Genomic DNA, 11,961 nt, shown 5'->3' with positions numbered 1-11,961 from the left:
TGATGACAGGGGCTGCTCCAGGTTGGGACATAGGACAAGCTGGGGTGGGGGACATGGGGCTCCCCAAGAAGAGGAAGGAAGGGTGAGGCGGCCTCCTGTGCCAAGCATCCTGGCCCTGCCCAGCCTCCAGGCTCACCTGGGCCGGTCACTTGTCCCTCTGGGCCTCAGTTTCTCCCTCTGTACACAGAAAGGGTTGAATCTAGCCCACCCCACGCTTGTAGGTCCTTCTACCCGCAGGCCAGCACAAATCCAGGGGCGTGCAGGTGGGGGAGGAGGGGGATGGCCGCAGGGCAGACAGAGGGCAAGAGGGCACCTCCTGGGATGGGGGCACAAGCCTATCGGGCCCTATATGCAGGAGTAGCTGAGTAGTCGAGTGCACGAGTCTCGATAAGGCTTGGCCCGCTGGGGGCCTTCCCGGTGACTTGACTGCTGTGCTTACCGGCCAGGGGGCGAGGGCAGAGTCTCCTGGCACTGGGCTCCTGGTGACAGCCTGGGGGGCTGGGGCCAGCCTGCTGCCAACTTGTTCTTCACTGCAATCCCCTCCTGATAGCTGGAGGGACAGGCTGGCCAGGGCAGGACGAGCCACCGGGGAGAGTCAGGGGGCTGAGGGAGGCACAGGGCTGCTGAGGGTGCGGCCAGTAGGGTAAGGGCCAGATCCCAGGGTGGCCTAGTGTGGAGGAAGTGGGGAAATGGGGTTCTGCCTATCTGCTCCAACCTCGGGGCAGGGGCCATCTCTGGAGAGAGGCCCCTCCTGCTCAGACCAGCAGTGCCTGGGTGCCAGGAGCGCCCCCTTCAACCATCTCAATGACCACGGAGCAGGTGCAGAAACTGAGGCCTGGAGAAGAGTGAGGGCCTGCCTCGCTGAGGCCCTGAGCCCTGACCACAGCCTGGTGCCCAGAGTAGACCCTTCCTCTGGCCATGGGTAGAGGGGAGCTGGTCCCTGCTTGAGGGGGAGGTGCATCACGTGTGGGTGAGGTTTCCCAGCTGCCCTCCAAAGTCCAGTGGGGAACTTCCCCAGCTGCCCCAGCCTCCCTTGGCCCAAGTTGTCCAGCTGAGTGGGCCTGGAGAGGTGGGGACACACTGACCGCCCAGGGCCAGGGAAATGGGGGTGTCCCAGGCATCAGGCCGACAGGGGCTGACCCCAAAGCAGGGCTCACACCCCACAGACAACGGGGCTGGGAGAGACCCTGCTGTCCTGGATTTTCAGGCTTGCCCTCCGAAGCCACCCAGCTCCCTTCAGCACCGTGCCCCTCCCACCCAACCCACCATTGCCACAGTGGCTCGCTTGGCCTGAGGCTCCCATTGCCACCTGAACAGGGAAACTGAGGGTCAGACCTGAGGGCTGGGACCCCAGGAATGTGACAGAGCACCCCCTGTGATCACCCACAGTGTCCCGCATCCCTCCCTGCACCCCCGGCCGCAGTCTGCTGCCAGCCCAGAGCACCCCTGTGAAGTGGGGCTGAGGGCATTGGGCCTGCTTGCCCATCTCCAGGGCAGGGGCTCACAGTCTCACTGGCAGCTCTCTTGGGGGAGACAGCTTGGACTCCATGCCTGCCGCCTCCCGTCACCCCCTCACCATGGCGGACCTTGGGCCTCAGGCACCCACAGAACAGGCTGTTCTCAGACCACTCAGCCTGTCTTGCCACCTCAGTCCCTTCCGGCCAGGCCTTGCCACTCGCCACCCCTCACTGGTCAAGGCTCCAGTGCGGCTGGTCCCTGCCTTAGCCTGGGGCCCCTCCAGGCTCCCACGCTGTGTCACACACATCTGGGGGTGTCCTGGGGGAGAGCCCAGCACCCTGTGGCCCAAAGATGCAGCAGCTCCCTTCTGTCCAGCCACATGCAAGCGTGACCTGTGGACCCACGGTCCCGGGAGGGCCCTAGGCTTGTGTCCTCCATCCCACGCTCTCCCCAGAGTCTCCCCAGCAGGGTCCAGCCCTGGTTTCTGGCTGTTTTGGGGCTAGACTCTGATGGCCCATGGGACAGCTTCCCCACCCCCGGGCAGTTTGTCCAGGCCCCCTCACACGGTGGCCCCCACCCCCCTTAGGCTCCTGTTTGTCCGACGACACGTCCCCGTTATCAGCAGAGAACACACACAGGAAGTCCGGCTGGGAAGGGCCCATCCCAATCCCGATTACCCGGGACGGAGCATAAAAAGCCGCCCTTCCTCGCCCGGGGGGAGCCTCCTTGCACCAAGCCAGCCCAGCACGGCTGCAAGGGAGGCTCCTGTGGACAGGCCAGGCAGGTGGGCCTCGGGAGGTGCCTCCAGGCGGTCAGTGGGCCTAAGGCCCCAGCAAGGGCCAGGGTCCATCCCCGGTCCCAGGACACAGCAGCGGGCCACCATGGCTACGCCTGGGCTCCAGCAGCATCAGGTACGGCAGGGGTGGCCTTGGAGGGGCAGGGAGCGGACAGGGCAGGCCCCCCGTGCCCCTCACTCCCGCTGACCACGGCGCCTGCTGGCTGCTCCGCAATCTGCTTCCCGGCGAGGTCACAGGGGAGGGGGTCCCGGTCTCCTCCCCTTCTGCACACAGGAGGCCACTGAGGCCCCTGAGCCAAATGCCTGCTAGTGGGTAGCTCAGTGTAGATCCCAATCCAGTCTGCTGACTCCAACACTTCACCCCCAGCTGCCCTTCCCCTGAACTCCACCCTCTGGCCTTTCTCTCCCTCCGCAGAGCAGCCCCTGGGGTTGGCAGCAAAGTTCAGCTCAGCTGGGCCCGCTGTGAGGGACTTAGTGCTACATCCTGGGGTGTCCCAAGGGCTGGGGTCTCCTCAGCTTCTCCCTAGCAGTGAGGTCTGGGGAGGGGAATTGGCCCCAAGGGAGAGGAACCCCAAAGCCAAATCTGTAGCCAGGATGAGCAGTGTGAACCCAGGGTGTGGGACGTGGGGCTCAGGCTTACGGATGACTTGGTAGGGCGTCGTGGGCAAATAGGTGACTCTGTGGGCCCCCCGTGGACCTTGGAGAAGCCCTTGTTCTCCCTCTCCCCAGCCCCATGCAGAGTGGCTGAAGCCCCATCCCAAAACCCCCGGAGTCATAGTGGGTCCCAGAAGGCCCCACTTTTTGTCTCATACGTCCACACCAAGAAGCCTGAGAACCCCCACTTTCCAAATGGTGGGGCCTAGCCAGGACGGGGGTAGCGAGGCCTGGCTCGGGGCCGCCCCGGAGCTGCCCTTTCTGCTCCATTGCCTCTTCCAGACTCAGGCAGGAGACGTGGGGAGGCAGGTCAAAGGGTTAAGTGACCGCAGCTCCAGAGATGAGGCCAGGGGCAGAGGACAGGGCAGGGTGGCTCTTCCCCCCAGAGGCCCCCTAGGCTCCACTCTGAACACTTCACTGCCGGGGGCTGGGTAAGAGCCCCGCGTGGGCTCAGGGTGCCAGGAGGCCTAGGACTCCCCAGTCAGATGAGGAACGATCCCCGACAGCAGCTCCTCTGGCCATCCCTCGGTTTCCAGGGCCCCTGGTCCAGAGCAGTGGCCACTGGATTGCAGGGTGGAGCGGCCTTATTTTGGGGGCTCCTCTCCAGGGACCTGGGCCCCTCCCTTCCTCCAACTCTCATGCACCAAGGTAGGACCAAGCTGGTGGCCCTCCGCAACCCATCTGCAGGCCTCTCGCCCAGCACCCTGGGTTATGTGGACGGACCTCCAGCTCTGCTCACAGCAGCCTTTCATCCCCACGCCGGGGAGTCCAGGGCTGGAGGCAACAGCCCCATTTTACTGAGGCCAGGAGCTGTGGATCTGAGAGGACGATCAGCTTGGGACAGGATGGGGTTGGGGTAGGTACAGGATGGAGGCCTGTAGGCCTAGTGCAGGTGGAGGTCCCACAGCAGCACCAAAGGCTGGACCCGGGCCATCCCAGCCCCCAGACATCAGGGTGACCAGGACTGTGCATAGGCACTAACCCACACCTCCTCTCCAACCGCAGCCCCCAGGACCGGGGAGGCACAGGTGGCCCCCACCACCCGGAGGAGCAGCTCCCGCCCCGTCGGGGGGATGACGGATTCTCCTCTGCCAGGTGAGTCCGGGAAAACCCCTTGCTCCCAGGGAACACGTCTCACACAGGTGCCCACGCTGGCTACGAGACAGGGCGCTGGCTCCTGCAGGGGTCTGAGGGGCTGCTGAATTGGGCTGGCCCGAGCCCCACGTGCGGCGCTCGCAGTAACAGCTGCAACAATTGTGTTGTGGCCATGACCTCACCATCACTAGATCCCAGGACTGTTTAGCCCCATCTTACAAATTTGGAAATGGAGGCCTGGAGAGGAGAGGTGACCAGCCCAGGGGCCTCCGGTGTGAGAAGACTCCCTGGGGGCCTGTGTATTCTCTGGGAGGAGAGTGTTCCGCGATGGCCCTGACTGTCCTGAACACAGCAGTGACCCAGTGAGCCCGGTGAGGGTGCCTGATGCCTGAGGGAGGGACAGGTGGGGGCCGGCACAGGGGCCCCCAGCCTAACACGCTAAGGCTAGGAGGGAGGCCTGGGCTCTGCCATGTGGTCTTGGAGGAGTCCCGGGTCTCTGGGCCTGGGGTGGGGACGGTCATGATGCCCACTGCCTGTGAGGCTGCAAGACCGAGCTCAGTGCTAACCAGCACCGGGTGCCTACCGCGCGGCCCCCCAGCAGCCGAGATAGGCGTCCCGGGGTGATTTTCAGCCTGGGGGCTTGAGAGCTAGCAAAGGGCCCGCAGCCCCGTCAGTATGGGCGCCCTGGGCGGCCTCTCCCGGCTCCTGGCAGCCGGGCTCGGTGGTCGTGCATCCCGCTCAGCGAGCGCCCTGCCGCGGGGACTCGGGCCCTAGGATTCCCGGAGGGGGGCTGGGGGGCCGCGGCTCAGAGGCGCTTTTGCGTCAGCCCCGGGTTCCAGCGGAGTCACTGCCCGCCCGCCGCGGGGCCTCAGTTTCCCCGTCTGCGCAATGGGGGCGGGGCGGGGCTCCGGCGGGGCCGCCAGGTGGGGCGGGGCCGGGGGCGGGGCGGGGCGGGGCTCGGGGCCCCCACGGCGCGGGCTCGGGCGGCAGTGTCGGCGGCGCGTGCGCGCCCCGGATCCGGCGGTGAGTGCGGAGCTAGCGGGGCGCGCCGGGGTCGGGGTCTGCTCGTCGCCCGGGCTGGGGCGAGGGCGGGACCCGCGGAGCCCCCGGGGACGGGGGACCTGACCCCGCGCGGAGCCGGGGGCGGCTCCGGGACGAGGCAGCGCGACCGCGGGGCCCAGAGCGGGGAGCGGGCCGGGGCGTCCGCGGCTGGGTCGGGCCGGGCCGGGAGAATGGGCCCAGCGGCCCCGGGAACCGGCTCCCCCTGCCGGCGGCTGGCGGGCGGCGCGGCGGAGAGGGCGGGGGGCGCCGCGGCCCCTCTTCCTACCCGGCCCGACCCAGCGCCTCGGGGCCCAGCCCCTGCTGCCTGCTCCGCCCCCCCAACCCCGGAGCCGGCCGCGCGGCTGGGAGGGGGCGGCGGGCAGGTCCGTCTCGCTCCGCCTCTGCGCCCTCCCTCGTGGGCCTCAAGGTCTCCAGCCCCGCTCACGCCGCGAGGGGTCCGCCAGTGCCTGCGGCGCGGCCAGGCCCCTCCCTCTGCGGACCCGGCCTTCCGTGGGTGGGGGCTGCGGGGCTGCTGCCGGGCAGGTGGGGAGGGAGCCCGTGGGCGCTGGGGGCACGGGGACCGGACTGCTGGTCCACCTGGAGCCGCCGCCCCCTCCCCGCCCGGCACCCCTGGGTCGAGGCTGTGGCCCCCCAAGGGAAATGGGGCTTGCAGCACCAGCTTGCAGAGCGCCACGGGCTTCCTCTGGCCTCGGGAAAAGCATGACTTTCAAAAATTGAGTCTCCACTTCTCAGCACCGCTTCCTTTCCAGACGACTCTCAGGAATTGTGGGGGGTGCTGTGCGAATATGTGTGGGGGACAATGAGGTCTGGGAGATTCGCCTCTCCCCAGGCCTGCCCTGGCATCTCCCTGCCCACCCCAAGCCACCCGGCCGCTGCCCTACCTCTTCCTTCCCTCCTCCCCAGTGTCACCTGTCCCCCCACTTCGAGTCTTGCTTTGGGGTCGCACAAGGCCCAGCCGCTAACAGTGTCCTTCACCCAGGGCCCATCCCCAGAGTTAATCTCCAGCCAGCTCTGACCCCTGGACAAACTCCTGCCCGAAAACTGCTGTGATGTACCCACTGCCCCCCAGCTAAGTCCCTGCCCCTCAGCTGCCCAGGACAGCCTCTGCCTAGTTGGCAGCCTCTGCCCTGCCCTCTTCTCTCCAGCGCACGGAGAACAGGAGGTCCACGAAGGACCCCCAGCCACCCTCCCGCTGGGACTGGGTGATGCTGTGGCAGTGCCCGTGGGAAGCAGATGTGGGTAGGAAGACACCCAGTGGGGCTGGCCAGCAGCGGCTGAGGACAGCGTGACTGTTTATAGGACTGGCCGTCAGAGCCAAGGAGGGGCCTCAGAAATCCTATTCTCGTATCTGAGGAAACTGAATCCCAGAGAAGGGATAGCCTTACCCCAGCCTCTGCCCCTGAAGCCTGGCCTTTCCCTTCTGGGAGCCCTGGAGTGCCTCGGAAGGAACCCACGCAGCCTTTGGGAAGCACCCTTCAGAGGCCCTGGGTGGGACCCCGGAGCATTGCAGGGGCTCGCCAGCTCTCCAGACCCCTGGCTGTGTATAGGACAGAATCCCCACCCCCGGCATTGTCACAGACCGTTAATTCTGGGCTCTCTCATGCTCTCAGGGAGCCTCACGGGGCCCCTGGCTCCTGCGGCACAGCCAGGAGGGGGTTGGATTCTGGCTCTGGTGACACTGTAGGGGGCTGCTGCCCACCCCCAGGTGTGCACCTGTCACAGCCACTGTCCCAGGATCCCTGGAGGCTGATTGCACACATATGCCAGCCTGGGAGGGACCCCCTGTAAAATGAAGGCTGCCCCTGTGGTGGTCTTAGAATGTGTGCACCCCCGAACGGTTCCTGCTGGCTTGCAGCTGCCGGCCCATCCTCCGGGGCCGGTTCCACACTCAGATGAGAAACCAAAGTCCAGAACAGCTGAGGCCAGCATGTCCCTAGTGGGGCTGGATCTCAGCTCTGCCCGCGAACACCCCGTTTGCACAGACTGGGGTGCAAACTCACCCCTGCCCTACTGTGAGGAGGGCCCTGGAACCAGGCAGGACAGGAGGAACTGGGCCCCCCGTTCCTGGAGCCATCCTTCCTGGAGCCTCGGGCGTCCGAGACGTCCAGCAGGATCCACTCGATTCCTGTACCAAGAGCTCTGGACAGCGTCGCCCCCCTGTGGTCCCCAGGCTGTGGCCCCAGCTGTTTGTGGCCGGCGAGGGTCTCGATGGCTGGAAGAGGAGGCCAGGGGAGGAGAGAGTGGGCACCACCGTGGGGCTCTCCCACTGGTGGAGGCTCCAGCGGAGATGAGCTGGGCAGGCCTCATGGAGCAAGTGCAAACTGCACCCGTGGCCTGGGGGCAGAGCATCTTCGGGGAGACTTAAGGGTCATGCTTTGTGCCCCAGGCCACCCAGAGGAGAAGGCCACCCTGCCCGGAGGCACAGGCCATGTGGGGCTCTCAGGAGATGCTACTGGTGTGGCTTCTGGTGTTGGCAGCGGGCGGCACGGAGCACGCCTACCGCCCAGGGTGAGCCAAACCCTGACCTGTGAGTGCTGGGGTGGGGTGACCAGGAGCCCTCAGCCCGTCCTGGAGGCAGCCCTCAGCACCTGTGGGGGACTCCCTGGGGACCCCTGCAGAAGGTCCTGCCCCAGCCGCATGTCCCCATCATTCTTGGGTCCTGCTCTGGGACTCCTGGGCTGACCCCTTGTCCACCCCCACAGCCGTAGGGTGTGTGCCGTCGGGGCTCACGGGGACCCTGTCTCTGAGTCCTTCGTGCAGCGCGTGTACCAGCCCTTCCTCACCACCTGTGACGGGCACCGGGCCTGCAGCACCTACCGGTGAGTGCCCCACCCAACCGAGCCCACCCAGCCCCAGCCTCCCAAGGCCAATCCCCCAAGTTGCCCCCATCTGCCACACATCAGCCTGTCGAGGGGGGGGGTGTGAATCCTGGGGCCTAAGATGGGAAACTGAGGCCAGAGCCACGAGAGGGCCGACTGAGATGGGTGACCCAGGGCGGTTGGAGCCAAGGGGTTCCATGGTCACCTCCAACGTCCTAATCCTTGCTCTCGTCCCGACACGTCTCAAAGGGCAGCACCTCTAAGGGCATCCCCATGTTGAGAGGGGTCGCCCGTCCTGTCTGCACCCCTCCACTTCTGGGGGATTAACCCCTCCCTGCCCTGTATCCCTGGCTGCAAGGTCCCATCTCCACGGAATGGTGCCCGACTCCCCACTCCACTGAGCAGCCCCTCCACGTGACGGCCCCCAACAGGCACAGATCAGACCCTGAGAGGTCCTGTGTGCCCACACAAGGGGCTCACACCCCCCAGTCTCAGCCTCGGGCAGAGTCCTCCTTCCTCGGTGTGGGAGATCCACCTCCTGCTGGGGGAGGGGCCTGGGAATTCAGTCTCCTGGAGGTTTAAGAAGTGCTCCGATGCCCAGGGCCCACACTCTGCCATGACCCGCTGCAGGCCAGGCAGGCCCTCTCCTCTGGGCCTAGATGCCCCCACAGGAGGAGGCCAGATAGGTGGGGGCACACACAGGCCTGGCCACTGCCTCTGCTCCATGCAGAATGTGGCTGGGCCTTCCTGCTGTGGCTTGAGTCCCGGCCAGCACCGGAAGGCCCAGGCAGGGAAACGGCTGTGCAATGACCCCTCAGTGCCATCCCTTGGGGAGAAGACCCCTGGGGACACGCTGGGGTGACTCTGTCCACTCTGAGAGGGGACTCTAGCTGCCCAGTGGGTGGCTAAGGGGGAGTAGGATGCCCCTCTGAGCTGTCCCGCCCACCCCACAGAACCATCTATAGGACCGCCTACCGCCGCAGCCCTGGGCTGGCCCCCGCCAGGCCTCGGTACGCATGCTGCCCCGGCTGGAAGAGGACCAGCGGGCTTCCCGGGGCCTGTGGAGCAGGTGAGGGCTACGCCCCTCGGTGCCTGGTGTTAGTCAGAAGGGCAACTATTCCCCAGTCTTCCAGCAATGCTCCTGCTGCTTTTCTTGAACCCGGAGCAAAGCACCACCTTGCCACAGAGCACCCACTCCCTAGCAGCTGCCCCCACAGGGCACTGGGGACCCAACTGAGCTGGTGACCAGCCTCCCCTACCCACAGCAATATGCCAGCCGCCGTGCCGGAACGGAGGGAGCTGCATCCAGCCTGGCCGCTGCCGCTGCCCTGCGGGATGGCAGGGTGACACCTGCCAGTCAGGTGAGGCTGGCTCCACCCTGGGGGACCCTGGAAGGGGCCTGGGCACCTCCTTGCATGTCCTGGGGTTACTGCTGGCCCATGAGTGAGTGATTGTGAAGGGAGCTATGTCGGCAGGACCCCTCGCACAGGCATGGCCGCCTGACACCCCATTTCCTGCAGATGTGGACGAATGCAGTGCTGGGGGGGCCGGCTGTCCCCAGCGCTGCGTCAACACTGCCGGCAGTTACTGGTGCCAGTGTTGGGAGGGGCACAGGCTGTCTGCAGATGGTACACACTGCGTGCCCAAGGGAGGGCCCCCCAGGGTGGCCCCCAACCTGACAGGTAAACTCAGCCCTGGCTGGGCCTGGCCTGGGGAGGTGGGCAGGCAGTGGACATTGCCATGTGGCTCTGTGTTAGGCATGGTGAGGGGCACTGGAACCTGGGTGGAAGGTGGTGGGGGCTCCCTCTCCAGGGAGGGAAGATGGGGCGGGAGGACAGGTGGGTTCCTGAGAACTGGGGGCAGGTTGCCTGGAGCCTCATGGTCAGCCAAGAAAGCGGAAGTGCCTGTCTGCGTGCAGTGCAGCATTCTGGAAGACGCCACGCCCCCGCTGGTGATGGGACATTATTACTTTTGGTACGCGCTGTGACACTTCAAACTCGTACCGTGAGTAATAATGCGCTGTCCACAGCACCGCATCGAAAGCGCCGCTGACACCACAGCTCTGACCTCTCTCAGCGTGGCCAGGACCCTGAGCAGCTGCGCAGAGCCATGCGCCCCGGTGTACTTAGGTGGCACAGCCCTGAGATCTCTGGCCAACGCCAGGCAGGCGTGAGGGCTGGCAGAGGCCTGGATCTGAGTCTTCGGGCTCTGCCTCTCCCTGGGGACAGGAGGGAGCCTGGGGGTGTGGGTGGGGAGCCGGCCGACCCTGACCCAGCACCTGGCTCTGCCCCCAGGAGTGGACAGTGCGATGAAGGAGGAAGTGCAGAGGCTGCAGTCCAGGGTGGACCTGCTGGAGGAGGTGAGGCCTGGGGTGGGGCAGGTCCTCGCGACAGCAGCCCAGGCCAGGATATAGGCTCCATAGTCTCCTGGGACATGGTCGCGACCCACGGATGGCTGGGGGTGGTCTGAAGAGGTCCTGGCCCTGGGGAGGCAGCTTCCTTGCTGCTGACTGCTGAGGGGGCCCTGGCCTGGATCCATACCGGGCAGAGGCAGCCAGACACTGACCAGGACCCCCAGGGCTGGAGGAACCAAGTGTGGCAGCCCCCTAGACCATACACACAGCCTGGACCCAGACAAGACTTCCCCACCCTCTACCACCTTTGTCCCCACCAGGACAAAGAGCTCTTGCCAGTCTTCCCACTGGCCAGTGGTCCAGCCGTCCCCCTAGTTCTGCCGGGGACCCCAAGGCTGGGACCACCCGGCCAGCCTGATGCCCCAGGCACCCAGTCTGCCGCAGGCTCTTCTGGCACGGCAGCCCCCTCTAGTGGACACCTGGAGCCCTGCCGCAGGGGTTGGGGCTGGAGGCTTCGCCGGGGTCCTCCCTAGACCCTGGTGGAGCAGAGAGGGCGGGGCCGGCCCGGAGTCACCACCCTTCTGCACCCGCAGAAGCTGCAGCTGGTGCTGGCCCCACTGCACAGCCTGGCCTCGCAGGCACTGGAGCACGGGCTCCCGGACCCCGGCAGCCTCCTGGTGCACTCCTTCCAGCAGCTGGGCCGTATCGACTCCCTGAGTGAGCAGATCTCCTTCCTGGAGGAGCAGCTGGGGTCCTGTGAGTGCCCCCCCACCCTCCAGAGCCCCCCTCCCGGGTCTGCGCCCCGTTGGCCTAGAGGGGCTACCCAGGCTTGGGGGTCGGGGGTGACCAAAGGCCAAGGGGTCAGATCTGGCTGGGCGGGGAGGCTATGGGGAGCAGTGACCTCTGACCTTAGCCTCATCCAACCCTAGGCTCCTGCAAGAAAGACTCGTGACTGCCCGGCACCCCAGGCCAGACTGAGCCCTTCACTCTGCCCTGCAGCCCCCATGCCCCTGGGCGACATGCTGGGGGTCCAGACACCACTTTGGGGTGACTGAGCCTCAGGGTGACTCAGTGGAAGGCCAGGCAGGGCCCTCTTCCTCTTCCTCCTCCCCTTCCTCAGGAGGCTCCCAGGGCTCTGGCATGGGGTGGGCTGGGGTCTTCTGTGTCAATCCATCCCTAGTCAGCCCAACGGCATCCCAAGGCCAGGTGGGCCCTCAGCCGAGGGAAGGTACGAGCTCACGGACTCTCTGCTGGAGACTGGGACCCGTGGCACAGGCCAGGCAGCCCGGAGGCTGGGTGGGGCTTCAGTGGGGGCTGCTGCCTGACCCCCAGCAGAATAAAAATGAAATGTGAGCTGCTGTGTCAGTGGATGGACTCGGGGCCTGGGGGGAGGGCTCTCAGCTCCTGGCCACCCCACCCAGACCCGCTGCCGGGTGCCAGCTGGCACGGGGCCAGGTGGAGCTGGCAGTGGGTGGGGAGGGCACTCCAAGGGAGAGGGGCTGGGCAGGTGGTTTCTTTGAGGCCACAGAGAGCTTTGTCTTGGGGATGTGTTGGCCCCAACCAGAGGCCAAAAAGCAAATCTCTGGCCTCCTTCCCAGTAGCCTGAGGATCCTGGCACACCTGCCCCAATTAGGCAACACCCCCCACCCATCGATGGAAGTATTAGAGGGTGATGTGGGCCCACCCCTGGAAAGGGAACACGGGTGGGTGGCGGTGCCTCCACC

General features: G+C 66.2%; 1 protein-coding gene across 1 annotated transcript; it reads left to right on the top strand.

The window, feature by feature from the left end:
- The first annotated feature begins 2,186 nt into the window (after positions 1-2,186).
- On the top strand, positions 2,187-11,590 carry EGFL7 (EGF like domain multiple 7). The gene is made up of 10 exons (XM_025359817.1): positions 2,187-2,369; positions 3,914-4,003; positions 7,452-7,573; positions 7,768-7,884; positions 8,838-8,953; positions 9,150-9,245; positions 9,405-9,566; positions 10,179-10,243; positions 10,831-10,993; positions 11,167-11,590. Exons 3-10 carry the CDS (start codon positions 7,494-7,496, stop codon positions 11,187-11,189), a joined length of 822 nt encoding a protein of 273 aa, XP_025215602.1. The 5' UTR covers positions 2,187-2,369; positions 3,914-4,003; positions 7,452-7,493; the 3' UTR covers positions 11,190-11,590.
- The last annotated feature ends 371 nt before the right edge of the window (positions 11,591-11,961 follow it).

Source organism: Theropithecus gelada, chromosome 15 (genome assembly GCF_003255815.1).
Source record: "Theropithecus gelada isolate Dixy chromosome 15, Tgel_1.0, whole genome shotgun sequence".
Lineage (NCBI taxonomy): Eukaryota > Metazoa > Chordata > Mammalia > Primates > Cercopithecidae > Theropithecus > Theropithecus gelada.
The sequence above is the reverse complement of the archived record's forward strand: the minus strand, read 5'-3'. Positions and strand labels throughout refer to the sequence as shown.

What these genes read in the sequence shown, in the direction of transcription:
- EGFL7 (XM_025359817.1), top strand. Translation starts at nt 7,494, where the DNA reads ATGTGGGGCTCTCAGGAGATGCTACTGGTGTGGCTTCTGGTGTTGGCA. An exon ending in CGGGCCTGCAGCACCTACCG is followed by an intron (nt 7,885 to 8,837) that starts GTGAGTGCCCCA and finishes CCCACCCCACAG; the next exon opens with AACCATCTATAGGACCGCCT. An exon ending in GGGTGACACCTGCCAGTCAG is followed by an intron (nt 9,246 to 9,404) that starts GTGAGGCTGGCT and finishes CATTTCCTGCAG; the next exon opens with ATGTGGACGAATGCAGTGCT.